The sequence below is a fragment of the Ammospiza nelsoni genome, chromosome 13 (assembly GCF_027579445.1).
Source record: "Ammospiza nelsoni isolate bAmmNel1 chromosome 13, bAmmNel1.pri, whole genome shotgun sequence".
NCBI classification, from domain to species: Eukaryota; Metazoa; Chordata; class Aves; order Passeriformes; family Passerellidae; genus Ammospiza; species Ammospiza nelsoni.
The window spans coordinates 21,524,263-21,551,278 of NC_080645.1; the positions used below are offsets into that span (position 1 = coordinate 21,524,263).

Below are 27,016 nucleotides of genomic sequence, written 5' to 3' on the forward strand. Positions count from 1 at the left end.
GGGGACAGCAGAGCTGGGAGTGCAGAGAGTGACTGTGCAGCTGGGCTGGGGCTGGCCTGAGCCTCTCCTAAAGTGTGGTGTCTCAAGGAATAGCAAGTCTGTGATGGCTCAGAGAGTTTCCACCAGTTGCTCCACTGGCAGCTGAAAAAATGATCTGTCTGAGAATGGGGCAGGCTGTGATGAGGCAAACCAGCAAAGTGGGATCCCTTAAATAGGGATAACGGGAGCCCCAGCACCTGAGCACAGCCCTGGCCAGGCTGGGAAGCACGATGCCCCTCCAGGCAATGGCCAGAGGGAGATGCTAACAAAGGTCCAGGGAGAGCAGGATGAGCAGAGCTGCAGGGAAATAACAGCTGCTTCCAAAGGAAGTGAGCTGCCTGGGCAGCAGGCCATCCTCAGCTGGCTCCGTGCCCTGCCCTGCCCTGCCTCCTTGCCGGGCTGGAGTGGCTCAGGCTGCTCCTTTTGGAGCTGTGGTTACTGAGAGACGTGTCACACTGTCAACATGCAGTTGAATTTAACACCTATTTATATTTCCAGAGCATGGCAGTGGCCCAGCAGCCTGTGCAGATGTTCTGGGTAGGAGTGTGGCTGTGGAGAGGGCGTCTGCAGCCTGTCCCTGGGAGGTTCTGCGTGGCCCAGGCTCAGGAGCACTCTCAGCTACCAGCTTCACACCTCAAGCTCTTCTGCTCCTTCTTTATCTGCTGGGCACACACCACAGTTGATGTTTTTGGCTCAAAAAGTGACCTTGTCTTTCCATGCTGTGTGTTCATCTTCCACCCCAGGAGGGAGAGGGATGGGAATTGGGAGCAGTTTGTGAACACACAGTTTGTGAACACCCTTTTGTGGTGGCTGCTCCTGTTGATTCCTGCTGTCCAGGTGTTGGAGCCTCCCCAGGGATGGGAAGTGCTCAGTGACCCGGCTGAGCTGGGCTTGGCAGGCCCTTAGCAGCTCTCAGGAGGTGCCAGAAAACCTGCAAAGAAAATTCTGGTTTGGGAGGCTGAGCCTGGGCACTGCTTGTTGCCCATTCCCCACTGCCTGCCCATCGGCTGTGAGGATTTTGTGCCTCAGCTGTCACCTTGAGTGTGGTGAGGTCTGGCCAGGATTGTGCAGGGCACCTTGGGACACCTGCCAGGTGTGCCTGCCATCAGCCATATCCCCTGGCAGCCCTGCTGTGCAAAGCTCTGAGCGAGCTCTCAGTCCATGCTGTACTACCTGAATTTGGGCTGCTCTGGACATACCTACTCAGTTTGATGTGGTGCTGCTCCGTGGGGCAGAGCACTGCTCTCTGTACCCACAGAGGAGGCAGCTCCAGGGTGGAATGTGGGTCCCTTGCACTTGGGAATGTTGTTTGATGGTTGCTGTGTTTATACACAGAGCCGTGTTTATTTTCTTGGGCTTGGTGATGGATGCTGGCAAAGTCACTCAGCGGCAGGATGGGAAGAAAAGGGGCATTCTTTGCTCCTCAGCTATTTCCACACTGTCCCTGCAAGGGAAATTGCTTGGTCAGGGCTTCTCTTTCTTCTCCTGAACAAATGTCATCTTGGGATTTGCTGCTAATCTTGGTGATTGGGTGTGAAATTCCACAGCCGTCTGTGCAGGGAGAGAGGGAGCTCTGGCTGAGAGCTGGGCCATGGGTGCCACAGCCCCTGTTTGTGGAGGCCCTGGCACAAGGTGCCCAGAGCAGCTGTGGCTGCCCCATCCCTGGCAGTGCCCAAGGCCAGGTTGGACAGAGTTTGGAGCACCCTGGGATAGTGGAAGGTGTCCCTGCCCATGGCAGGAGCTGGAACGAGAGTGAGCTTTCAGGTCCCTTGGCGCCCAAACTATTCCATGCTTGTCTCATTTGGGTGCTGGGGGATGTGCCTGCCTCCCCCCTTTGGCAGGGACAGGGGGAATTTCTCAGCTCTGTGTTTTGGGGGCTGTGCTCTCGCTGCCTGCATGGCACTGAGGCTCTCCTGGTTGTATCCCAGGGCTAGTGCCCTGCTCCCCAGAGCCAGTGCTGCTCCAGCCTGTGCTCTGCCCTCCTCCTCCTCGGCCACAGCTTGGGCTCTGATGTGCTGAGTGAGGCTGAGACAGGCTGCCACATCTGCTGCATCTCCTGAGGGACCCTCTGGCCATCCCAGCTGCAGATCTGGCCATTCCTGAGTTTCTTGGCTGGGGTCTGTGTTGGCCACCATGGCGAGGGGACTCTGCCTTGGCAGAAGGGGAAGAGGAAGGGTTGATGTCACGTGGCTGATGCCACTTTACTCTTTGGCATCATCTGCCCCAGCCCAGGAGGGGCAGTGGGGCAGCCAGCCAAGGTCCCAGAGTCGATGGGGGACAGCAGGGTCTTGTCCCCAGTGTGGGACAGGGGCTGCCATCCACACACCCCTGTCCATCCCACCCTGTGTTCCATCCGTGCTCTGCCTGGCTTTTTCCTTGCTCCCGTTTTAGCACACGCTCCCATCCCACCGTGCTCTGTGGCCTCTCTGGGTTTGTTTCCAGTGTCTATTAAAAGACAATGCCCAGATGGGAGCACTTGTAGGAGGGCTGGGCTGGCTAATTCAGGCTGGTAACCCTGTGCCGCCGGCTGGCAGCCTGGAAACATCCTGTTTTGTTTTCTAAAAACTCCCTGGACACTTCTGAGCTCATCTGTGCTGAGGAGGGCAGGGACCAGCCCATCCCATGCTAGGAAGGTTGCTCCCAGTGGGACAGGCTGGTGGCACCTGCCTGCTCTCCTGTGGCCAGGGCTCGGGGGGCTGTGCTGCCTTCGGCCTCCCCATGGGGGGAAATGTGGGGAGAGGTCCCAGCCAGCTTTTGGGAGGCAGGTGGGTGGTACCAGTGTGCTCTGCTGAGCCCTGGCAGTGAGGGGGCCCCTTCACCTCCTGATGGGGCAGAGGAGCCTCTTCTCTCCCCACAGATGCCCCATGTTGCTGGGTGCTGGTGGCCAAAGCAAACCCCAGCACGGAGCTGTGTCTGGGGGCCAGCTGGGGTTTCAGGGAATTCACTGTCTGAGGAGCCCCTCCAGGAGCCCCTGGCTGGGGGTCTGTGCCTCACTCAAGTGGTCACAGCAGCTCCTGCTCTGCTCGTGGCCCTCATGTAATCTATTTTCAACAATTCTCCTGCTTTCCCATGTCTCCTCCCAGTCCCAGCCCTGCCATGAGCTGCTCCCCAAGGAGAGAGCTTTGGAGCGAGTGGGAGGGCTCCAGTTGCTGGAGCTGCTGAGAGTGGCATGACTGATCTGTGCCCTGTAGCTGCCAAGCTGCTGTCCCCTCCCAGCACCAGCCCTGAGACTTGGGGACAGTCTGTGGGTTTTGCCCTTTTAAGGTAGATTTTGGCTGGGAGAAACTGATGTCCTTTTCCCTGCAGTCTCTACCCTCTGTGGTTGCTGCCTGGGCTGCCAGCCTGGCTGGAGGTGCCTGGGCTCTGCCTCTGCTGCTCAGGCCCCCCAGATTTGGGATGACAGCATCTCCCCTCCTGCCCTGTCCCCTTCCTTGCTCACAGGAATGAATTCTTAAGGTGAAACCCAGTTTTTTCAGGAATGCCTTTGTGCTGCTCTGGGGGTCCTGGATGGTCCAAGGCAGTGAGTTTGCTTGGGGGAGCTGCAGGTGCTCTGCCAGGGAAGGTTGGGCTGCCCTGGCCATGGAGAATGGTGGCAGGTGAGCTCCAGGGTGGCAGTGACCCCTGGAGATGGAGCCAGCTGCACCTGAGCTGGTCACAACTCGTGCTGTGATTTCAGCTCTCACCTTTCCTGACTGCTGGTTCCCTCCTTTTCTGGAGGCCACAGCTGTCCTGGGAGCACCTTCCTCACCTGCCTCTGGGCGAGGCTTGGAGCCAGGCACGAGGCACTGGAGAGGGTCCTCACCATGGTGCAGGACCCGGGGCTGGTGTGGGATCTCCTGGGATGGAGCAAGCTGGGATCCTCTCTGGTGAGCAGCTGTCTGCCTGTGAGCATCCAGGGTCACTCCGTGGCATGTGGAGTGCCCACCTGTGAACAAAGCAAGGTGGTGTCACCCAGGTGACCCCTCCATGGCTCTCTGCCACCAGCAGGTGTGTGCCAGGACTGGGGGCAGGTCTGAGCAGGCAGCGTGAGCAGAGGCACAGAACCATATCCTGGCCTTCCCAGGGGACACGGGTGGCTGCGCTGGGTGGAAGCAGCAGGAGCCCAGGTGAAAAGGCAGCAGTGGTGTTCCCCATGTGATGTCTCTGACCTGCCGTGCTCCTCCCTTGCAGGACACACCGACATGCGGCCGGAGCAGCGCGGGGAAACGCGGGCAGCGGAGAGCAAAGTCCCAGTGCCAGGAGCCGGCACCGGCAGCAGGCCAAGAGCTCGCAGCACACCAGCACAGCCACCAGCATGGCCAATGGCACGGCCACCAGCATGGCCAACGGCGTGGCCAACGGTGTGGCCACCAGCACGGCCAATGGCGTGGCCAACGGCACGGCCACCAGCACGGCCACCAGCATGGCCAACGGCACAGGTGACCATGGGAGGTGGGGGCAGAGCTCAGGGATATTCACTGGGGAGAAAATGAGTGCTGAGATTCATAATGCATCTTGTAGTGCCCAGGAATTTTGTCCCTGTGCATTGGTGGGTCTCATTCTGTCTCTTCTACAGAGCATCTGTTGCTCTCCCTTCCATGAGGGTTTATACTGCTTTTTCCTACAATGCTTCTAAATGTTTGGCCTTCCCTTACAGTTTTTTACGTTTCTCAGCTCTAGCTCCTGGAAATATGTCTGCATCCCTCACTCCTTTGTTCCTTGTTCGTGGATTTTTATAAAGCTTTTGTTTTACCACTCCAGCCACGATATCTTGTACCAAAGGTCCTCCTCAGCTGGGCTGCCAGGTCTCAGGGTTTTGGTATCCAGTAAATATTCCTCTAAAAAATTCCCTTTCAAGTTTTTGCTCTGCATTTTCCTCCTCAACAGTTTTCTTTGTAGTTTTCCTTTGCTCTGTCTCTTTCTTCCCTTTTCCAAAGGTTCGGTGGAATCCAGCAACCTTTAGCTCTTTGCAGTGCTGCTGACTTGTGGAGCCTGGGTTTCACTCTGCCTCAGGGGAGATGCTGTACCCACTGTATTGGAGCTCCTGCTCTTTCCCCAATTTCCCATCTGGGATGCAGCATTTTTCCAATGACAGAACAGACCCTGGGCACAAATGCAAAGCACCATCTTAGGATGGAGGCGATGGCAGTGGTTCCCAGAGGGGTCTGGGTGAAGCAGGTGCTGCCTTTGCTGCAGGCTGGCAGCGCCGAGAGTGCCGTGCTTGGCTTGTCACCCACCACGTGCTCTGTTTGCTGGGAAGCTCAGCCAGCCCTGGTGCCCTCCCCGTGCTGACCTGCTGCCCTGGTGCCCTCCTCGTGCTGACCTGGTGCCCTCCTCGTGCTGACCTGGTGCCCTCCTCGTGCTGACCTGCTCCCTGTGTCTCTGCAGTGAACGGGGACGCCGTGGCTGCCGTGGACATGGATGAGGACAGGCCGGCAGCAGGGCCCAGCGTTCCCAGCCCGGCGGCGCCTGGCACGGCCGAGGGCTCCTCTGCTCCTGCCCCTCCTGCCCTCAGCGGCTCCAGGGAGGCAGAGGAGGCGGCCTCGGGCTCCAGCGCCCCCCCGGCCCGGGCAGCCGTGCTCGCCCTGGATGCTCTGCCCCCCGGGTAAGCTTTGCCCCCGGGTAAGCTGTGCCCCCGGGTAAGCTGTGCCCCCGGGTAAGCTGTGCCCCCCGGGTAAGCTCTGCCCCCGGGTAAGCTCTGCCCCCGGGTAAGCTCTGCCACCCGGGTAAGCTTTGCCCCCGGGTAAGCTCTGCCACCCGGTTAAGCTCTGCCCCCGGGTAAGCTCTGCCTGGGGCACTGCTGTGTGCTGGGAGCAGGGGCTGTTTGAGGGAGGGAAAGAGCTGCCCCAGGAGCTGCTGGAGATGCTGGTGCTCAGTGGAACAGGGAGGGTCTGGGGCAGGTGCTGGGGATCCTGTGCCCCTTTCCTGGCACAGCTGGTGCTCCCTGTCCTGCCTGCTGCCCAGGACTCTGGGCTGGGGTCTGGCCTGCGCCCACTGGGTGTTTGGGGCACTGAACAGTTTGGGGTGGCATCTCTGCCTGTGGAACAGCAGAGCCCTCTGCTCTCAGGGGATCACTCAGAGGGAAACGCACAGGAGACTGAGTGTGGATTTTGAGGGAACTCCCACTGAGCAGGAGAGCACAGACATGCTCTGGGGACACCACAGAGGCATTGGCCACTGCTGGGGACAGGACCCTCGAGTTGTGGTGCTCATTCTCCCTGGTGCAGATGCTGCTCATCCTCCTCCTCCTCCAGGGGACGTTGGGAAGGGGTTGGAGGGGAGTGGGAGCTGCTGGCTGGGGGTGGGGGGGCAGCATTTGGGGTCTGGGCTCAGCCCCCCGTGTGCTGCAGCTGCCCCGTTCTCCCCGTGTGTCAGAGCGTTCTGGGGGGGTGGAACGGGCTGTGTTGGGGATGAAGGGAGCTGTTTGTTTTGCTTTGGCTGGGGCGATGCCTGGAAGGTCAGGCCCCGCTCGCGTGTCAGTCACAGGTAATTAGGGTTAACGGCTCACTGTGCCTTTATGCACCAGTGTGAGGGGTTCTGTTCTCCTGGCCTGGGCGCTTCCTGTTTCCAGGCAGCTGGAAAAGTCCAGTGCTCTCAAAAAGGCCTTTATTCCAGCCACAGCTTATGGCCCTTTCTGCTCCTACCAGGTAGACTGAAGGTCTCCTTCTCCCCACCTGGGGTTGGAAACAGGCTGTTGTTTCTTTGTGGGACGGGGAAGCCTGCAGATAGCTCTGGGTTCCAGAGGCTGCAGGCACTGCTTTCTGAGACACACCAGCCCGGGTTTACCTGGCCCAGCCACATGGAAAGGTGGCCCTGTCCTCCTTGCCCATCTCCTGTGGAGCTCACACCAGAGAATGGGTGTGTCAGAGCAGGGAGGAGGATAAAGCTGTTGTGCTTTGGGAGCTGGATGGAGAGGAACACTGAAGGGATAGTGAAGATTCTCCAGGCTGAGCTCCTGGGTCTCCGGAGACACCTTTGATTAGCACCTTCTGTGCTGACTGTGGGATCTGTAGGGGCAAAGAGGGCAGCATGAGTTGTGTTTGTGCTGTGCTGGCCTGGGCAGGGGACAGCAGAGATCAGGGGCTTCCCAGGTGAAGGACATCAGGGAGTTGAATGCATTGAGGTCTCCACATGTAAGCCCTTCCAGGGAGCTGCCAGAGCAGGTCCTGGGCTAACGGGGATTTGCTGAACTGGATTGCACAGCACTGTGTCCCTGGGGTGGTGTAAATGAGCTGCTGGAGTTCTGAGCCCTGATCCAGGGAGGCTGGTTTTTGGCGGGCTCCCCTCACCACGGAATTATTCTGACTGGTGGTTTGGGGCCCAGCTTGGGAGATGGGGCTGCAGGAGAGCCCCTTGCTGGGCTGGCTGTGAGAGCACTGCAGGGCCCATGGGAGTGGCTCCTGCCCTGCCCCTCCAGGAGCAAAGTCCCCTGCAGAACTGCCAGGCACGTCCCTGCCGAGCCCTGCCCTGTTCTGAGTGTCTCCTTCCTTCCCTGGGAGCGTGGGGAGCACTCTGGAGAGTGGCCCCAGCCTCCCTGCTCATTCTGGGCTCTCACAGACACTTGGGTTCATGTGGGGATCCCGAGCGATTTGCTGTGCTCAGATCTCTGTGTCTCAACATCTGCCCCAGGTGTGGCGGCTCAAAGGCATCCCTCACACAACTGGGAGTCTGTCCTAGGGGCTGGAAGGAGTTCTGAGTGATTCCAGTGCCCAAAGGCTCCCTCTCATCCCCTGGGCAGTGTTCCCTGTGGAGCCAGCAGTGTGTGTGGTGCCCGAGGCTTTGGGGGTCCCAGCTGCTGGGCTGCCAGGCTGGATTGGCACCGAGGGAGGGGAGGGGGCTGCTGGCTGTGGGTCCTGTCAGGGATGATCCGTGTGGGACAGGCAGCGGGTGTGAGGCACAAAGAGGCGCTTTATGCTGCTGGCACAGCCCGGGGCTGTGGTTTCTTACGTAAGGAGGGTGTTTTGTTTGGACTGCAGGGCTGCCTCAGCTCTGCCGCTTCCACTGCCTGTGCCTCCTTGCATCCACGGCCACCGAGAGCCTGTGGGCAGCTGCAGGAGAGCTGGCGGGGACTGACTGGCATGCTGGGTGCTTGGTGCTGCTTGTGGGGAGAGCTCCCACTGTCCAGCACTCCCAAAACCATGGATCTCCCATGCTGGGGGCTGTGTGGAGCTGGGCAAGGTGGTCTGAGCAAGGATGGGTTGTCCCCAGTGTCCCCATCCCTGAGTGGCAGCAGTAACCACAGTTCATCACCACAGGCTCAGTGAGTGAGCCAGCCCTCATCAGATTCACTCCTCACATCACCCAGGAGCTGCTGGTGAGCACTTTGTCAGCTCATCAGTGTTTTTACAGGGGGTGAGGTGGGGACAGGGGACATCAGGAGGCAGTAGCTGCCACCCCCAGCAGCTCTCCCCAGTCCCACGTGGCTCTTTGCAGTCGTGAGTGCACCCAGAGGGATCCAGAAACCTGGAGGAATTCCCGTCATGGGAATTCTGGTCTCTACAGCTGCAGGAATGGTACCTTCTAAGTCCTCAGAGCTGCATGGATCAGAGCATCTGTTGTTAATGAGACTGGAGGGGCTGTCCAGGGCAGTTCCACTGCCCTAAGAGTGCCTGGACACCTTCTGCCATCCATCTCATGGGGCAGACCTGCTCATGTCTTAGGGCACCCCAGCTGTGCTGATTTTCCCTTTAGAGATTTCACTCTTGTTTCACCTGTCCTGTGGTGATGGCATTGCTGTCCCTGGCTGTGGTGATGGCATTGCTGTCCTGTCCGTGGTGATGGCACTGCTGTCCCTGGAGCTGTGGGGCTGAGCTGGGATGAGCCCAGGCTGTGGGGCACCAGCACTGGGAGCAGCTCCATCCCTAGGGCTGCCTGCTGCCTGCCAGCCTGGGCTGGCTCCCCTGCTGCCACACAGAAGCTGGTGTATTAATTTCCTAGAGCTTTTTGTGGTGATTAATTGAGACAGATGATTGAATGGGAGAGAGCCTGTGGGAGCACAAGTGTGGCAGGAGAACACTTTATCTGTCAGCAGCTGCTGGCTCGCCTCCTCTGCTGCAGGATAAAAGCTGACAAGAAAGCATGGGCTGCACAGAGCATTCACCTTTGCCAGGGAGAATTCATGAATGAATTCACACAAAGAATGGCTGCAGCGTGGCCCTGTGAAGCCAGGCTTGCTGTCACCTGGGCTGTCCTCAGGGCCACCCCAGCCCGTGGCCACACATGTGTTTAAGCTGTGGCTGTCAGCAGCAAGCCAGGGATCCCAGCCCCAGCTCAAACACTCCCCTTTGAAGATGTATTAGGAGAAACCAAACAAAAACATCAGAAACACAGGGCATAAAACTGACCCTCTGTGAAATGCTGTGCCGACCTTTCTGGGGGAAATTAGGAGTTTATGCTCCAGTTATGCCTGTTGAGGAAGCAGAGTGCTGCAGCCCCTCTCACAGTCTCCATCCAGGAGAATGTGCCGTGCAGAGCTGTCAGATAAAGGCCGGATCAGATGTGGGGGCCTGGGCTCCCTGACCCAGCAGGGGCAGCACTTGCGTGTTCTTGTTGCCAGCAGTACCCCCTGCCTCATGAGTTTGTTTTCCTTGCAGGTGGGAGCAGCGGGAGCTGCCCAATGGGAGAGTCTACTATGTAGACCACAACAACAAGACCACGACGTGGGAGAGACCCCTTCCTCCAGGGTAAGGGGCTGGGGGCTCCAGACCTTGGCTCGGTCACTGTCTCAGAGGTGTTCATGGCATCCTGGTGGGAGCTCCACTGCTGTCCCAGCACCCTGTCAGGCTTCGTGTGCCCTTGCAGGAGCCACTGGAGCAGTTACTCATGCTGTGTGTTTCCTTTTGGTGGGTCCTGGTCCAGAAGAGCCCCTTTAGGTGTGAGAGCAGTGGTTGTGGAGCTGGGCACGGAGCCCTCGTGTCGGAGGGTGGCAGGACTGAGCGGCGCGAGCCCCACAGTGACAATTCCTTGGTGCTTCCAGGTGGGAGAAGCGCGTGGATCCTCGGGGCAGGTACTACTACGTGGACCACAACACCCGCACCACCACGTGGCAGCGCCCCACGGCCGAGTACGTCCGCAACTACGAGCAGTGGCAGTCGCAGCGCAACCAGCTGCAAGGGGCCATGCAGCACTTCAGCCAGAGGTTCCTGTACCAGGTGAGGGCCAGGGTCTCACCTGCCTGGGAGCCACGGGGCGGGGAAGGCGCTCGCTGGGCTCTGTGGGGTCTGTGGGAGCTCGGAGCAGTGCCTGGGTGGGAGCTCACAGGCTCTGAGCTGCCTGCAGAGGCCTTGGGGGAGTGACTTGCTGCTTTTTATAAACCAGCTTGCATGGCCCTGAAGGGTGGTGGGAGGTGTCCTCAGCAGCCTGTCCCCAAGGTTTCTCCAGTGCCAGTGTGGCCAGCCACACGATCTGCTGTGGCTCCCATCAGACAAGCCTTGCTGCTGACCTGTGGGGCTGCAGACCCTGTTGTTGGAGATGAGGGAGCTGAGGGAGCCTGGTGTGTGGCAGGACAGGAGGCTCTGGGGCCTGAGCTCATCACTCCCCAGGTCTCTGTTGGGCTGAGGACAGCCTGGCTGGGTCCTGGAGCTGCAGGCCCGGGGTACAAGTGGAGAGGCCTGCAGGAGCCAGGGACCAGAGAGTGCAGGGAACGAGCTGGACTTGCCACCATCCTCCTGCTTCCTTTGCTGCTTCCCCCATTCCTGGTTTGGGCTGAGTGTTTGCATTTCCTTGCTCAGGGAATGGTCTCAGCCATTCTTTTCCTGGGCAGGGACCACACCTGTCCTGGCCATACCTTCGCCATGGATGTGGTGTGGTGCTGGTGTCTGTGGGCTGCAGGGAGAGCAGTGCCTGGGACAGAGCCAGGCTGGAGTAGCTCTGCCTTCTGGAGCAGTGATCCGGCTCCATGCAGGGGTGAACCTGCACTCGTGCCAGAGGCAGCTGAACAGCTGTGAGGGAAGGTGGACAGTGTACAGGGACCAACTTCTCACTGACTTTTACCTCCCCAGAGAAAGCCAGGAGTCCCAGCTGGCACTGGAGTGGGATCCATCCAGGAGCCCAGCTGCTCTCTTGGGAGGGGGTTAGTGCAAAGTGCTGTCAGTATGGGACACAGCCAGGGCCAGCTCAGCCCCCTTGTCCCCTGCCTGTCCCTCCCTGGATGTCTCTCCAACCTTTCCAGGCCTCACAGGCAGAGCTGGACCCCAGTGCTGTGCTGGCCCTGCCTGCACCAGGGGCTCCCCTGGGAGGGCTCCCACCGTAACCAGCAGGGCTCAGGGCTGTCCCTCCTCCCTGCCAGCCCAGCCTGGAGCTGCTCCAGGCTCTGCGACTCGCCCTGGCCGCGCTCCGCCGAGGGAGGGACTCAGACTCCAAATTTAGCCTGATGAAACGATTGTACTTTTTGTTTGGAGCTCTGCTGCCAGCAGTGATGGCTCCTGCTCTGCCTCCTGCCCCACAGGGGTTTTCTGCTTGACTTGCTCCTGCCTCCAGCATCCCTCTGTCCTTGCTGGAGGGCATGGCAGGGGGCTGATGAGCAGTGGGGCAGAGCCTGGGAAAGGCACAATCTGGGGGGCTCAGGTGGAACCAGGGGCTGCTCTCCCGGCAGATGCCACATCCTTTGCACAAAGGGTCTCAGGCACAGGGACAGGTTGTTCCCAGGGACTGTGGGGAGAAGCAGGAGCTCTGCCCTGGTAGCTTTCATTAGCTGTTTTGAGGTGCCAGTGAGGTGGTACCCCATGGCACACTCAGCTGTCTGTGTGGGCAGCCTGTCCTGGCAGGGAGGGAGCAGACATTGCCCCAGTCTGAGCTGTGCTGGCCACACCAGTCCTGGCACAGGGGGTTGGTACAAGAGACAGCTCAGAGAGGGGCACAAACTGTGCCAGGCCATCCTCCGGGTGCTGGCTGCCCCGAGCTGTACCCACCCAGGCTTCGGTGCCTTTCTGGGAGTGGGGGGCCCTGGCACCCCGAGGGCTGCAGGCAGCAGGGCTGGGTCTGGCTGTGTGTGCATTCCTTGTGCCCAGGTGACTCTGATCCATCCCTGTGAGGGAAGCTGGGACACAGCCCCTCTCCAGCAGATGGGTTTTTACCTTTTGGGTAATGATGCGTTTCTCATTTAACCATTAAAAACACTTCCAGCCCCCTCCTGCCCCGGGCCCCGGGGACCCTCCATCCCCAGCAGGGCCGGGGCGGGGTGTGCAGCCCCGGGGCCTGTGCCCGCAGAAAGGCGCTTTGTGGGGCCGGTGCCTGCAGAAAGGCGCTTTGTGGGGCCGGGGGCAGTCCTGGTGCCCCAGAAAGGCGCTTTGTGGGGCTGGGGGCAGTCCCGGTGCCCCAGAAAGGCGCTTTGTGGGGCTGGGGGCAGTCCCGGTGCCTGCAGAAAGGCACTTTGTGGGGCTGGGGGCAGTCCCGGTGCCCCAGAAAGGCGCTTTGTGGGGCCGGGGGCAGTCCCGGTGCCCCAGAAAGGCGCTTTGTGGGGCCGGGGGCAGTCCCGGTGCCCCAGAAAGGCGCTTTGTGGGGCTGGGGGCAGTCCCGGTGCCCCAGAAAGGCGCTTTGTGGGGCCGGGCGGGGGCTCGGAGGGCGCATCCCGCACCGGCCCGGCCCGCGGAGGAGGGGGCCGCCGGCCCGCCAGGAAGCGCGGGGCGTGGACAGCGCTTGTGGGAATGATTTCATTGGAAAGGCCTGCGATATTTTTTCCCCTCTTGTGTGTGGTTCTTGGAGGAGGCTGGAGGTGTATGTGCAGGGGACGCCGAGCAGCCGCGCACGTCCGGAGCCCTCCGGGCCGTCCCGCTGCCCTCGGCCGGCGCAGCCCCTGCCCCTGCCCCGCTGCCCCTTGGCTACCCAGCCCCTGCTTAGGCTGAGCTTCTGGGCTTTTTTTTTTTTTTCCCAATTTATTTTTTTATTTGCTTTTGCTTTTTTTTTGTTTCTTTTTTTAACCCCCCTTGAGTGTGCAAGTTTTTTTTTTAGTTCCCTGGGAGCAGTGGGCCAAGGAGAGGCGAGTGGAAGCGGGGCCAGCCGGCTCACCTCCGTGCTCTGCTCCTCCAGCCATCCCGGCTCTGGGGTTTATTCCGTGTTTTTGCTCCCTCTAGTCCTCCGGAGCCCCGTCTGACAATGATCCTCTGGGGCCCCTTCCTCCTGGCTGGGGTAAGTACTGCTCTGCCTCACCTGGCCCTGCATGGCCCCCGGGGACACTCCTGTCACTGGACCAGGACCCTGCCTGTCCCATGGGATGCCAGCAGCTCCCTCACCCCGTGCCTGGCGGTACTGGGAAGGGTGAAGGGTGGCCATGGAGCTAGCACTCCTGTGCTGGGCTGCACGTGGGACTGACTCTGCCTGTGACTAGCATGTTGTCTTATGTGAAATTCAGCTTTTCTTCCCCTGCCTTCCCCTTTTCCTGGAGGAGTTCCCAGCCTCTCTCAGCTGCTGAATGCAGAAGTGCTTGTGATTGTTCTTTGGGATGGGGAAGATCCCCAATTTGGGGGTGGAAGTCCTTGCATGTCCCTGGACCCAACCTCTGATGAGCAGGGATCTGTTCTCTGCTGTGCTGCCTCCTGGGATGCTCTGCCTGGCTCTGGAGCAGGGCTGGGAGCTGGCAGGAGCAGAGCTGGTCATCCCCAAATGGCCCAAGCATTGTGTGCTGGGACATTTTGAAAAGTCCCTGTGCCACCCCCAGGACAGAGAGAACCCCTCCATAGTGAGAGCATCCCTGGAGAGGGCAGGCTGGGGTGCTTGGGGGTGCAGCTGGGCTGTGCTGAGCCAGGGAGAGCAGGAGAAGGATTAAAATTGAGGGAGCTAGGAGCAGGACAGAGGGGCCAAGGCTGCTCAGGCAGTCTGCAGGGGCAGTGTCTTTATGGGGGTGGTGGTGGAGCCCCTGCTGGGTGTCCCCTCTCCATCAGCGAGGAGAAGGGACCTGTCCCCAGTGCCAGCTGGGCAGGCACAGCACCGTGGGGTGGGGGCTCCCAGGATGGATGGGATCCCTGGGGTCGATGCAGTCCTGGCCATAATCCGGGGGCTGCTGCCCACAGTCCAGGAGTGAGATGGAGCGAGGGGCTGGCACTGGCCAGGAGGGGACAGGGAGGTGACAGGGTGTCCCTACCTGCATGGTGCGGGGCTGAGCATGGGTGAGTGACGTAGCACATGGAGGAGGAGGAGGAGGTGTGGGGCACACACAGTGCCAGGGAGGCAGGGGGTGTGTGCAGGGGTGGCTGGGTGTGTGCTGGAGCTGTTTTGTGCCTGTGTGCACACAAGGAGGGAGTGTGTGTGTTCACACACGTGTGCACTGGAGCAGGGCCATGCAGGCAGTTTGGGAAAGCACCTGTGGATCCATGTGAGGGACACTGCTGTGTGTCCCAGGAGGGGCTGTGTGTGCCATGAGGGTGTGTGGCTGAGCACAGCCCCTGGCCTGGCCTGGCAGCACGGTGGCAGCGCTGGCCTCTGCCCTGGCACCTCCTGCACGCTGGCACTGCTGGGCTGAGGCAGCTCGGGCACGCAGAAGGAGTGTGGGGTTTATCCTGCCTTTTCCAAATGAGCCAGGGAGGTGGAATGGGAGAGCTGACAAGTTTCCTTTGAGCTGGGAAGGGGAGGGCTGTTCCCGGGACTCCAGCTAACGCTTTCTCTGCCTTTTCTTCTAGAGAAGAGACAGGACAATGGGCGAGTGTATTACGTGAACCACAACACCCGGACCACGCAGTGGGAAGACCCTCGCACGCAGGGGTAGGTGGCTGTGGGGGAGCAGGGTTTGGGAAGGTGCAGTTCTCCAGGGACTAGCTGCACTGAGGCCATGTGTCCCACAGAGGGAGGGAGAAGCTCTGACAGTGCCGTGGCCGCAGTGCTGCCCAGGCAGGACTCCTCTCCCGGGGTGTGGACAGTCGCTCCCCAGTCCCATGCCATGATCCTGCCTTGTGCCTGGCACAGAGCTGTAGTTGAGGGGGGGCCCCAAAGGCCTGTCTGGTGAGCCCTCCCTTGCCAGCAGGATGATCCAGGAGCCGCCGCTGCCGCCGGGCTGGGAGATGAAGTACACGAACGAGAGCGTGCGCTACTTCGTGGACCACAACACCCGCACCACCACCTTCAAGGACCCGCGCCCGGGCTTCGAGTCGGGGTAAGCCCTGAGCAGCACCTCTGGGGCTCCTGTGGGCTCTGACCGAGGAGAGCTGCGCCCCAGTGACCCTCACCCCACCTGGCTCCTGACGGGGGCTGCTCGGGGCAGGGCAGCACGGGGTGTGACCGGGGCCCTGCTGCTTTGGCAGGAGCAAGCACGGCGGCTCCCCGGGCGCCTACGACCGGAGCTTTCGCTGGAAGTACCACCAGTTCCGCTTCCTCTGCCACGTGAGTAGAGCTGCTGTGGGCAGCTGTGTGGGTGCCCTGAGCCCTGTGGGCAGGTGTGGGTGAGGAGAACCGTGCCAGCCTCACACAGCCCTTTGCCCTGCCTGCAGTCAAACGCGCTGCCCAGCCACGTGAAGATCAGCGTGTCTCGGCAGACGCTCTTCGAGGACTCCTTCCAGCAGGTAGGGAGGTGCTGGGGCCGTGGAGCCGGGCAGGAGTGCAGCTGGCCTGCAGGAGTGCAGCTGGCCCCAGCCATGGTGACACTGCCCTGCTCGTCCCCAGATCATGAACATGAAGCCGTACGACCTGCGGCGCCGGCTGTACATCATCATGCGCGGGGAGGAGGGTCTGGACTACGGTGGCATCGCCAGGTGAGCGTGGCCTGCTGGGCCACAGGGCCATGCCCTGCCTGTGCCCTGTGTCCTGTGGGGCAGCATAAGGCAGCTGCACTCAGGGCTCCCAGCCCTGGAGCAGAGGAATCCAGGGTCATTCAAATGGGCACTGGCTTTTAGGAGTGGTGGAACACCCTGAAAGCATCACCCCAGCCCGTGCCTTGCAGTGAGAGCACAGGGGACCCAGCTGGGGCTCCCCTGCTGCCCCCAGCTGTGGGGGTAATAGGCTGAGTGGCCTCGTCTCCCTGCAGCAAACAGGCCCTGGTGTTCCCAGACAGTCAGTGTGTGCCAGGGCAGACAGGGTGTGATGTGGTTTCTGCAGCCCTGCTGTTGCCCTGATGATGTTACCACAGGGCATGGGGTGTGGCTTGGCTAGAGGGGATCCTGTGTCCCTGTGAGCCCCCTCTGGCTCACCTGGGACATCTCCTTGGAGCTGGGTTGGCGTGTCCCTGCCCGCTGCCACCCCACGCTCACCTGCTGCCCCTCATGGGGCTGCTACCCCGGCTGCTGCTCCTGCTCCACCTCTCTCCGTGTCCTGCCAGTGGTTTTACCCTATGGTAGGTTACGTCATGCTGTTCTACCACAGGGTAGAACCACGGACAGGATGCCGGGGCTGCCTCCACGTCTGAGGATTCCTGTCTGCCTGCACGGCCGGGGGAGCAAAGCCAGGATGGTGCTGGCCCGAGCTTGGCGTGGGGCTCCCGGGGCAGTGCGTGTGGAGGGACTGGGTGCACTCAGGGTGTGTGTGTGTGTGGGACAGCCCAGCTGGGACTGTGTGTGGCACTTGCCGAGGTTCCCGATGCTCTGAGTGGGGCCTGCAGCGAGCTGGCATCTCCAGAAACACTTCAGAAACCCCACACAGCACCCCGGGGAGGGGAACAGCCTCGCCCAGTCACACCAGTGCCCAGCACCTGCCTGAAGTGGGCACCCACTGGTGCAGGGACATGCACTGTCCCCTCCCTGAGCTCCTTGTCACCGTGTTCCCCTTGTCTCCTTCCAGGGAGTGGTTCTTCCTCCTGTCCCACGAGGTGCTCAACCCCATGTACTGCCTCTTTGAATATGCAGGCAAGAACAACTACTGCCTGCAGATCAACCCTGCCTCCTCCATCAACCCCGACCACCTCACCTACTTCCGCTTCATCGGCCGCTTCATCGCCATGGTGAGAGCCGGGGGTGGCACCAGGGGTTTGTCAGGGGATGGCACCAGGGGTTTGTCAGGGGGATGGCACCAGGGGTTTGTCAGGGGATGGCACCAGGGGTTTGTCAGGGGATGGCACCAGGGGTGTGTCAGGGAGATGGCACCAGGGGTTTGTAGGGGGGGATGGCACCAGGGGTTTGTCAGGGGGGGATGGCACCAGGGGTTTGTCAGGGGATGGCACCAGGGATGTGTCAGGGGGTGGCACCAGGGGTTTGTCAGGGAGATGGCACCAGGGGTTTGTGTCCCCCTGCAGAGCAGGGGACAGGGTGGTGAGCAGGGCATGGGGCAGCTCTGTGTGCTGTGGCTGTGCTGGGCTTGGCACTGCTGCCCTCCCTGAGCCTCTTCCTGCCCACGTGTGGAGCACTGGGAGATGGACCTTTAACGGGGTGCCGTGGGGTGGTGCGTTTTAAATCCACTGAAAGGCTGTGGGGCCAGAGGAGACCTGGTTTCCCAGGATTGTGGCGGGGATGGATGGCTCCAGGTCTTTGGCTGTCACCCCAGGTGCTGTCGGGTCTGCAGCTCCAGGGACTATTTTTAGTCACAGCAGTGTGAGATTTTCCAGCTGCCCGAGCTCCAGAGCAGCTCCTCCCGTTTGTGTGGGATTGCTCAAGGCCAGTGTGCCCCGGGCTGGCAGGGGGGGCTGCTGGGCTCCCCCAGGCCGGGCAGGGTCCCTGGCCCGCAGCCCCGCGGGCAGGGTGTGTGTGGGGGCGGCCCCGGCCCCGCTGTCCTGCCCTGCCCCGCCTCGCAGGATACCAATAAAACCCCAGACTATTACTCACCGCTGGGCCGTTCTAGACAATCGTCTGCATTATTTTTGGCTGCCTTTGCCTCGGGGCTCCTGGAAGCCAGGGATTCAGGGAAGCCACAGCACAGCTCTGTTTAAACAAGTGCTCTTAATAGAGCTGTGAGGGGAGAGGGAGATGCATGGGGAGGGAGAGTGGCTGCAGCCCACCCGGCCTGGGAAGTGCTGTGGGGGCAGCCCCCCCTTGCCCTCCATGTGTGCCAGCCAGGAGCAAGTGCCATAGCTCAGGAAGCCCTGCATGAGTCCCTTCTGCCCCAAGGCTGCCTGGGGTGGAGCATTGTCTGCCCCAGGGCTGTGTCCCAGGGTTCCCCGTGACCCGGTGTCCCCTCCCTGCCCAGGCTCTGTACCACGGGAAGTTCATCGATACCGGCTTCACGCTGCCCTTCTACAAACGGATGCTGAACAAGCGCCCGACGCTGAAGGACCTGGAGTCCATCGACCCCGAGTTCTACAACTCCATCGTGTGGACCAAGTGAGTGCCCTGCCCTCTCTCCTGCAGAGCTCTCCCCACAGCCCCTCCCTGCTGCTGGGTGCCTCCAGCAGAAATCTCATCCCGGTGTTCCCCCAGGGAGAACAGCCTGGAGGAGTGCGGCCTGGAGCTGTACTTCATCCAGGACATGGAGATCCTGGGCAAGGTGACCACCCACGAGCTGAAGGAGGGCGGTGAGAGCATCCGTGTGACAGAGGAGAACAAGGAGGAGTACATCATGTGAGTGGCTGTCCCCAGGGTCCTGTCAGGCACCCGCCCCCAGCGGCTGCAGGGGTGGGACCGTGGGCCTTGGGACGTGGCCGCTTCCCTGGGCTACGTGGCTGTGACAGGCCCGGGCTGGCGCGGCTGGCCGAGCTCTGCTGCGGTCTGGATTGCTGAGGGCTGGGCAGTTGCCAGTACTTTCAGGAAAAAGGAGAGGGGAGAGAGGCTGAGGCTGCTTTCCCATCCCGTGGCTGTTCCCCCTGCCTGCCTGGGGGCTGCCAGGGCCAGCTCAGCTCCAGCCAGGGGATGTGGTTTGCATCCCAGGAGCTCCTAAGGCCACTCTCGAGGCTGAGTGCTGCTCACGGGTTTGGGGGCAGAGACAGAAACCCAGCAGTGGGAATTGAGGGGAGCCCTGGTGCTCTGAGGGAGCCCCTCTCCCATTCCCCACACTCCCGGGGCCCTCCCTGCTGGTGGGAGGGACCCTGGGCTTTCCCAGGCCAGGCCAGCGGTGCTGCTCTGTGCCGACCCCTCTGCCTCCCCAGGCTGCTGACGGACTGGAGGTTCACTCGGGGCGTGGAGGAGCAGACCAAGGCGTTCCTGGACGGCTTCAACGAGGTGGTGCCGCTGGAGTGGCTGCGCTACTTCGACGAGAAGGAGCTGGAGGTGAGCTGGCACCTGGGCTGGGGGTGTGGGTGGGAGGCGGCACGTGGTGACCCTGCTCATGCTCTGTGCCCATCAGCTGATGACAGCCCCGGGTGTTGGGTCTGGGGTGGCTCATTGGGTCCGTTGGCAAGAGAACATCCCGTTGGATGGGACGAATTAGTGCCGGACACCTCGGTGCTGGCACCTGGGCCAGGTGAAGGCTGGCACCAGAGGGGCTGGTGCTCAGAGCACAGGTGCAGGGCTCTGTCTGTCCCCTGCTGAGTGTCCCCTGTCCCCAGCTGATGCTGTGCGGGATGCAGGAGATCGACATGAACGACTGGCAGAAAAATACCATCTACAGGCACTACACCAAGAACAGCAAACAGATCCAGTGGTTCTGGCAGGTCAGTGTGAGCCCAGCTGAGGGCGTGGGGTGCCCGGGCAGGAGCCATCCTGCACGGTGGGACCAGGATCCCACTCAGCTGCTGCGTTCCTGCTGCAGGTGGTTAAGGAGATGGACAACGAGAAGAGGATCCGGCTGCTGCAGTTCGTGACGGGGACCTGCCGCCTGCCCGTCGGGGGCTTTGCTGAGCTCATTGGTGTGTCCTGGGGTGCCACCTCCCTGTCCCTGTCCCTGTCCCCACACAGAGCTCACGGCAGCACAGAGCAGCTGTGAGATCTGAGCACGGTGCTCTGGTCTTGTGCCATTTCCACACACGTTCCTTGGCCGTGACCAAAGGGTCCCACCAGGGTTAACTTTGTTGGGCTGGTTTGTGATCTCAGTCTGAATGAGATTGGATTTCTGATTCAATTTTCATTCTTGTGCGACAAAGCCTCTTTTTCAGAAAACCACAGTGTGGTTCCACTCCTCCTTTAATTTACTGCTTTTTGGGGCCTATACCAGCCTTTCCCTGACTTTCCTGGCATCTGTGTTAAGCCAACCAGCTTGCTTAACCCACTCAGTTGTTCTTGCTGGCATATTAGCTTTTTCCACCCCCTGGAATCTCTCCAGCATTCCCACTGTGTTAAAAAGCCACCTCAGTGACTCAGACTTGCTGTGCCAGGTCCTTTAAAACTCTTGGATGGACTCGCACAGTCCTCAGGGTTTACAGATCATTGAGTTTTTAGCACTTGGTATGGAACCATCGTGTTCAGAGGTGGTGCTCTTGCCCCTCTGTGCTGCTTTTTGCTTTCTCCTCTGTTTTTTGAACATCCTCTCTGCAAACAGGCAGGGGTTGCTGCCAGGGATTTATGCCCTGTGTGACCCTGGGATCGTAGGGCCATGAGGTAGATCTCAGTGTGTGTGGGAGGGGTTTCTTTTCATGCTCCTCATCATGTAAAGAGCTTTGCTGCGTTCTTCATTAACAGGCAGCAACGGGCCCCAGAAATTCTGCATCGATAAAGTTGGCAAAGAGACGTGGCTGCCACGGAGTCACACGTGGTAAGTGACTGCCCCTGGGCCTGGCAGGAGTGTGGGGACAGGGGGGACTCTGCGGGGCTGCTTGGGGCTCCATCCCATGGGGCGGGACTGCTGCTCCTGGCCTGCCCAGCCTCGGCTCTCTCCCCAGCTTCAACCGCCTGGATCTCCCTCCCTACAAGAGCTATGAACAGCTGAAGGAGAAGCTGCTTTACGCCATCGAGGAGACGGAAGGCTTTGGACAGGAGTGATGGAGCTGTGGGGCGTTCCCGGAGCGCTGCCGACCGGTGCCCAGGGCCCAGCCCTGCCCGGGGTGTGCTCCCTATGGACACTGTGGCTTCTGCTCCTGGGCGAGCTCTGCGCTGACACGGCCCCGGGGGAATGGGGCTGTTTCCCTCCCTAAGGAAATCCGAGCTGTGATGGAGAGGAGGACACGAGGGCTTGGCTTGCACGGGCTGGCGCAGAGGGGCTGGGGGGGCAGCACAGGGGGCACCGGGGCTCCCCAGCCCTCTCCACAGTCACAGTTACGTGTTTGGTGGATGCTCTTCTTCCCCCTCGTGTTTTCTGCCTTTTCATGGCAATTTTGGTAGTGGCAGGTGAGGGGGAAATGACACTCAGATTGACCTCTGGGCCCCATCCTGCAGCCAGCATTCAGCAACAGTGACAGGGACCCCCAAGACGATGCCTTCTGAGGGGCTCTTGTGCTCCATCTGAGCACCAGGACAGCCCCTTGCTAGGCCAGATCCGCAGCCACTGGAGCCAGAGCCTGGCTGAGCGTGTCCCTGGCGTGTCCCCGCGTGCAGCCCGTGGCCCCTGGGCAGTTGTATTTAAATGATGTGGTTTCTGCTCAGAGCTGGTGCTCCACAGCGGCCCCGGGGGCTCCGGGCACTGCTGGGGCCCTGCCGGCCTTTGCTCAGATCCTGGGCTCTGCCCACGCTCCTGTGTCCCCTCTGCAGCGAGGGCAGGATCACCTGGCTGTCACTTGTGTCCCTCCCCGTGTGTGCGGGCGACAGACCCGGCGTGTCCGTGTCCGTGTGTCCGGGGGCTGTGGGGACGGGACCTGCAACCCGCCCCGGGCTGGGAACGGCCGCGCCCGCACGGCCCCGCGCGGCTTCGTGTGCAATAAATGACAAAGCAGCTGCCGAGGTGTGCCTGTGTGCTGGGTCCCTCTGTATATCCCAGGTCAGCACATCCTGGGTCAGTGTGTGTCTCCCAGGGTGGGGTCTGTGCAGGGCTGGGGCCCCAGGGCCATAATGGCATCCAGAGCTCAGCACTGGGATCACAAATCCCATGGATTTTGTCCCTGCCTGCTCTGTGTCAGGCACCCAGTGCCTCCCCAGGCTCACAGGCTCCTGCAGCCCCTAGAGCTGGCCAGAGGGGTGACAGGGCCACCAGCGCTGTCCCCAGGGAGGCACAGAGGTGTGACAGCAGTGACAACATCCCAGCTGTGCCACACCCCGAGGGGCTGGGGCACAGAGCCAGTTAAACACTGGGATGGCTGTGGTGCACAAAATTGGCCGATGGCAAAGGATTAGCCCTGGAACATGGGAATATGCTCAGTGAGAGCAGAGTGTGCGTGACCTGAGGCCTCAACACCCCCAAAGACACACTGGGGGAAGGAGAAGTGCTATCTAACAGCATAATCACATCAAAAGCCTCCACATGGCTCCCCCCAACCCTGCCCGGGTGAGGAGGAGCAGAGTGCTGAGCACATCATACAAGACCCCAGCACCAGGGATTTAGTTTACAAGATTTTTAATTTACAAATAAAAAAGCTACACCTTTTATTTCTTCTCCTTTTTCTCCTCTTTCTTGCCATCACTCTTCTCCTTGTCCTTCTCCTTCTCATCTTTCCTCTCCTTTTTACTTTCTTCTTTTTCCTGTCCTTCCTTCTTCTCCGCATCCCTGTTGGCAATCTTGTTGTTGATGAGGTTGTGCAGGGCCACAACGGAGCGGATGAGCGAGGCCAGGTACACCACCACCATCTGGTCGTTGGTCTTCAGGTAAAAGGCCTTGACAAACTCCTGCAGGTTCACGTCTGGGAGCAGGTTGAAGACGTCCTGGAGGTGGTAGATGATCTGGTGGTTGATGGGGAGTTTGCCCAGGGCTACTTTCTCTAGGTAGCTCCTGATGTCCAGAAGTTTGGAGTTCAGTCCCTTCAAGCCATGGACCTGGTTTGTGATCCGCTGGGACAGCGTGCCCACCGTGGTATCCTTGATGTCCCTGAAACCCAGAGAGAATGGGGATTAGAACCTCAGCCCTTGTGCCTTTCCCGCCGTGCGAGCAGGGCTGATGGCCCCCGGGCTCCCAGGATTTGTGCCATGTGTTTGATGTGCTCCTCGGGCAGTGGGAACGCCGCTGGGAGCGTGGCAGGGCCCGGGACAGCTGTCCCCTCACCTCAGCAGGTGCTCCACTCCCACCTCCTCGGCCTCCTCAGCACCAATCTCGCTCGTCACATGCTCAAAGGTCTTGGAGGTCGGGGTGCCATCCTAAAGGGACACACAAACGGGGGATTTTAGCCAGGGATGAGGGATTGCACCAAGGAAACCAGAAAAGCAGCCCTACACAAGGATCTGAGAGGAACAGCTTGAGCTGGGATCTCCTTGATTTAATCAGTGTCATTGACTGCCCCAGCAATCTCTCTTGCTCTGGCTGACTTCCCATTTCTGCATTTTGCTGATCTGTGCCCAGGGGAAGAGCAATGGAAAATCTAAATATCACAGTTATTTCTCTCTTCCCTGATCCAACCTCGTTGTACTTTGGGAGAGCAGCTCCTGTTCTGCAGTGAAGGCCTCAAAAACGCAAAAAGCTGCAATATTTTATACGCATCCAGAATAATTTAAATGCCACAATTACAGTGAGTCACTGCTGGGTGTTGTTTGTCTGTGTGAGCTGCTCAGGGCAGGCCCACAGTGACTGGGCACACCTGGGAGCACAGCCAGTGCCACCCACGAGGGCAGCCTGCTTGGGCAGCCTCCAAGAGCTCCCAGCTGTGACATTCACAGAGTGAACACTCACATCATGGACCTCCTCCACGGAGATGTAGGCTTCTGTGGGCAGCCCCAGGTCCTTTGGCTTCACATCAATGATCACCAGCACCTTGGGGAGAAGAAAACATGCAGAGAACTGGATTTCAGTCGAGGAGTAGGAAAAAAATACCCAAGCCAGCTCTTCCCTCCTCAGCACCAGCACAAGGCTGCTCAGAGGCATAACCTCAGGCACTGAGACAATGATTCAAAAAACTCCTGATCCCAGTTCCTCAATCACTTCACAGCTGTGTCACCAGCAAAAAAGGTGGGGGACGAGGTTTTCCAGATGCCCCTTTTAGGGAAAGAGAGGCAAGAGCAACCCCACAGGCCAAAGGTGGCCCCACTTACAGAGTTGGGGCAGTATCTCTTCATCAGCTCGTTGATGGCGATGTCGTTCTTGTGCAGCTTGGGGCCCGTGTGGTACCACCCCACGATTCTTTCTCTGGCTGAGCAAAAGCAGAAAGGATTGGGAATCAGAACGGGGGGAGGCCCCAGCAGAGACACCTGGGCAGAGACTGGGTGGGCTGATGGAGGGGGGCAGCCTGATCTGTGTGGGGGGAGAGGGAAGTGCATTACAAGGCCACGGCTCGAGCAGTGACCGCACTGACCATTACTGACCCACAGCTTTTCTCCTCGTAATTAACAGCTTCTGTTAATTGTGTGGCTCTCAGGGTCTGACAGCCTGCACATCTGACACCTCGAGGTGCAAGTCCCATCCCTGAAGTGTTCAGAACCATGTGGATGTGGGACACGGTTAGTGGAGAACACGGTGCTGGCTGATGGTTGGGCTTGATGATCTTATAGGTATTTCCCAGCCTTAAGGATTCTGTGGTTGATAGGAATTCCCTTTTCCACAGCCCTGAAAGTTTTTGGGAGCGTATCCCCGACTATCAGAAGATCTCAACTCACCATTGACCTTCTTAAACATTCCATACATGTTCTCCAGATAGTCATGGTCCAGGAACCACACGGTATCATCCTTATCATCCTCATCAAAGGGTACTGGAAGTAAAATAAAACACCAACGTTTAAGAATCCAACTTCCTGAATTAAAATGTTTATTGAAATGCTCTGGATCTGGGTATTTTTGGCTGCTAAAGGTGAGTGAGGTTTACTTAGGGGTGTTGGCAGCAGTTTGTATTTGTTGGTGGATATGAGGTGATTTGTACATGGATGGATCAAGGGTTTCTTCCAAACCCACAACACAGTCCATCCACTAAATCATTCATTGGCTTTGTGGAGCAGGGCAGGACACCCGAACTCACCTGCAAAACTGTTGGACACATCCAGGATCTTCTTCTGCCAGGAGCCCAGCAGCACTCCAACCACTCGCTTCTGATTTCCCACTTTTCCTATCCTAAGAGGAAAGACGACTGTCAGTCCTGCCACAAACGGGGAGGAGGGAGCAGGGGCCCGCACCCCGTGTCGGAGGTGACACAGCGGGGGTGGAATGGAAGAGGGGAGTTGTTGTTTATGATTGTGCTATCGCTGCTTGTGTTTACAGCCACAGAAGGGCGTTCCGCTGCCCTCGGAACCAAAGCGTGTCCCCAGGGACGAGCCGATCTCACTCACGGGGACAGCGACCGACCCAGTGTCACACACCGCGGGCTCGGCCGCCTCCGGGGATCCCGGATTAATTTTTGGCCCTAAAAGCGCCCGGCATCGGCGGCAGGGAGCGGGATGAGGCCGCAGTCACCGGGGGTGCCGGAGGGACCGGGTCCCCTCCCGGCCCCGGGACGCTCCCGCTCCGCCGGGTCCCCTCCCGGCCCCGGGCTCCGCCGGGTCCCCTCCCGGCCCCGGGCTCCGCCGGGTCCCCTCCCGGCCCCGGGCTCCTCCAGGGCCCCGCTCCCGGCCCGGCCCCGCTCCCGGCCCGGCCGTGACTCAGCGCCGCGGCGCCGCTCCCGCCCGCCCGCACCTGTTGAAGTGATCGACGACGCTGAGCAGCACCAGCGGGTGCACGACCACCCTGTCCACGGCCAGCTCCGGCATGGCGCCCGCCCTGCGCGGCCCGGCCCGGCCCCGCTCGCTCCGACCGCCCGCGCCCGCAGCAGGCCCGACCGGCGCCGCGCCTCAGCCCGCCCCGAGCCCGGCGTGCAGCGCGCGGGGCGGGGCCGCGCCGGCGGGGGCGGGGCCGCCGCCATCTTGGGAAGGCGCGCTCGCCGTGCTCGGAGGAGATCGATTGGCCACGGCAGCCGCCATCTTGAGGAGGTAACGCCGCCATCGTGTCACGGTGCCGCCGCCATCTTGGGAGGGCGCCGCCGCCATCTTGGGCCGCGGCCTTGCTCCGCCCTGAGGCGGGGACAGGGCGGGAAAGGGGCGGCCCTCAGCAGCGGCCCCGCCCCTTCCCTCCGTTTTCCCCCTTTTCTCTTTATTTCCCCCCTTTTCCCTTTCTTTTCCTCCCTTTTATCTTTATTTACCCGCCTTTTCCCCATTTCCCCACTTTCTTTCCTTTTCCCCTCCCCTTTTCCTCCTTTCTTTCATTTTATCCTCCCCTTTTCCCCTCTTTTTCACCCCCTTCCTCTCTTTTTCGCTCCTCTCTGCTCTTTCTCCCCTCCCTTTTTTAACTCCTCTTTTTCCTCGCTTTTTAAAACACCTTTTCCCCCTCCCCTTTTTTGCACCTCAGGGGCAGCAGCTGGCACGCAACTTGTCTTTCACCCTTTATTTCTAGCAAAAAACCCCCAAAAAATAAAAAGTGAAAAAAGGAACATGAGGCTGTTACTTCAGAGTCTACACGGAGGAGTTACTGATATGAAAAATATCAAAGTTGCTGAGGGTGATCTCACAGTTTTAAAAGCGCTATTATATCCCCTTGTTTTTTTCACTGTTCCCACATGGTTTTTGTATATTTCTGTACATAGTGGTAATATTTTGGTATTTCAAAATACCAAATGGTATTTTGGGTGCAATTGAAGGTTTTGTGTTGCTATTCAGCATCATAAAACTTCGGAGATTTTGGCAAAAACAACAATAATTTTACAAACCCTGCAAAACCTGCAGAGTCTGAGACCTCTCGTGGAGATTTCAGTTGTTACAGCCTTTAGTGTTCCTGCTTAAAAAAAAAAAAAAAAAAGAAAAGAAAAAAAGAAAAGAAAAAAAAAAAAAAGAAAAAAAAAAAAAAAAAAAAAAAAAAGCTGCTCTCTAGTGGAGTTTCCTGAGTTTTTTTCCCGGCAGAGGGAGATATCTGACCGTGGAATTCGAACACAGCCAGGGTTCTTCTAACTTGTTTTATCAATATACATATAAAACTCAATGTTCAAATTAACTAGTTCAATAAGTAATTTAGCTCATTGATTTTCGGGCATATCCTAAGTGCCATTACAAGCTACGGATATTTTAAATGCCATTACCTAATAGAAGGAATGTTTTAAGCACCTTTTATTGATTTTATTACTGCTTTATTTTGCTGTCTTGGTTTAAAAATCATTTTAACCACTCTGTCATCGAGAAGAAATATATCGTTGGTGAAATACAGTCAATTTCCTAAAAACCTTTGACATCGTTAAATAAGGGATTAGAGTTGT

At 59.3% G+C, this 27,016-nt stretch overlaps 2 protein-coding genes across 2 annotated transcripts in view; one reads left to right on the plus strand and one right to left on the minus strand.

Moving 5' to 3' along the window:
* The window catches only part of WWP2 (WW domain containing E3 ubiquitin protein ligase 2), a 29,668-nt gene extending 8,060 nt beyond the window's left edge, over positions 1–21,608 (plus strand). Inside the window, exons 6-23 of the mRNA XM_059481250.1 lie at positions 4,210–4,457; positions 5,407–5,623; positions 9,612–9,701; positions 9,995–10,169; positions 13,089–13,143; positions 14,631–14,712; positions 14,972–15,100; positions 15,249–15,327; positions 15,435–15,506; positions 15,607–15,695; positions 16,717–16,876; positions 18,055–18,188; positions 18,285–18,425; positions 18,950–19,070; positions 19,349–19,453; positions 19,552–19,648; positions 20,418–20,490; positions 20,618–21,608. Of these exons, the coding sequence (XP_059337233.1) occupies positions 4,210–4,457; positions 5,407–5,623; positions 9,612–9,701; positions 9,995–10,169; positions 13,089–13,143; positions 14,631–14,712; positions 14,972–15,100; positions 15,249–15,327; positions 15,435–15,506; positions 15,607–15,695; positions 16,717–16,876; positions 18,055–18,188; positions 18,285–18,425; positions 18,950–19,070; positions 19,349–19,453; positions 19,552–19,648; positions 20,418–20,490; positions 20,618–20,717 (2,167 nt within the window). The 3' untranslated portion in view covers positions 20,718–21,608. The remainder of the gene's footprint in view (positions 1–4,209; positions 4,458–5,406; positions 5,624–9,611; positions 9,702–9,994; positions 10,170–13,088; positions 13,144–14,630; positions 14,713–14,971; positions 15,101–15,248; positions 15,328–15,434; positions 15,507–15,606; positions 15,696–16,716; positions 16,877–18,054; positions 18,189–18,284; positions 18,426–18,949; positions 19,071–19,348; positions 19,454–19,551; positions 19,649–20,417; positions 20,491–20,617) is intronic.
* A 596-nt stretch (positions 21,609–22,204) lies between these two features.
* Positions 22,205–25,607, minus strand: PSMD7 (proteasome 26S subunit, non-ATPase 7). Its single transcript, XM_059481281.1, has 7 exons — positions 25,411–25,607; positions 24,761–24,852; positions 24,405–24,497; positions 23,844–23,941; positions 23,485–23,565; positions 22,864–22,955; positions 22,205–22,689 (listed from the first exon to the last, which is right to left on the minus strand). The coding sequence occupies exons 1-7, from the start codon at positions 25,482–25,484 to the stop codon at positions 22,251–22,253; spliced, it is 969 nt and encodes a 322-aa protein (XP_059337264.1). The 5' UTR covers positions 25,485–25,607; the 3' UTR covers positions 22,205–22,250.
* Positions 25,608–27,016: the final 1,409 nt, after the last annotated feature.

What these genes read in the sequence shown, in the direction of transcription:
- PSMD7 (XM_059481281.1), bottom strand. Translation starts at nt 25,484, where the DNA reads ATGCCGGAGCTGGCCGTGGACAGGGTGGTCGTGCACCCGCTGGTGCTG. An exon ending in GTCGTCGATCACTTCAACAG is followed by an intron (nt 24,853 to 25,410) that starts GTGCGGGCGGGC and finishes CTTTCCTCTTAG; the next exon opens with GATAGGAAAAGTGGGAAATC. An exon ending in CCGTGGAGGAGGTCCATGAT is followed by an intron (nt 22,956 to 23,484) that starts GTGAGTGTTCAC and finishes GTGTCCCTTTAG; the next exon opens with GATGGCACCCCGACCTCCAA.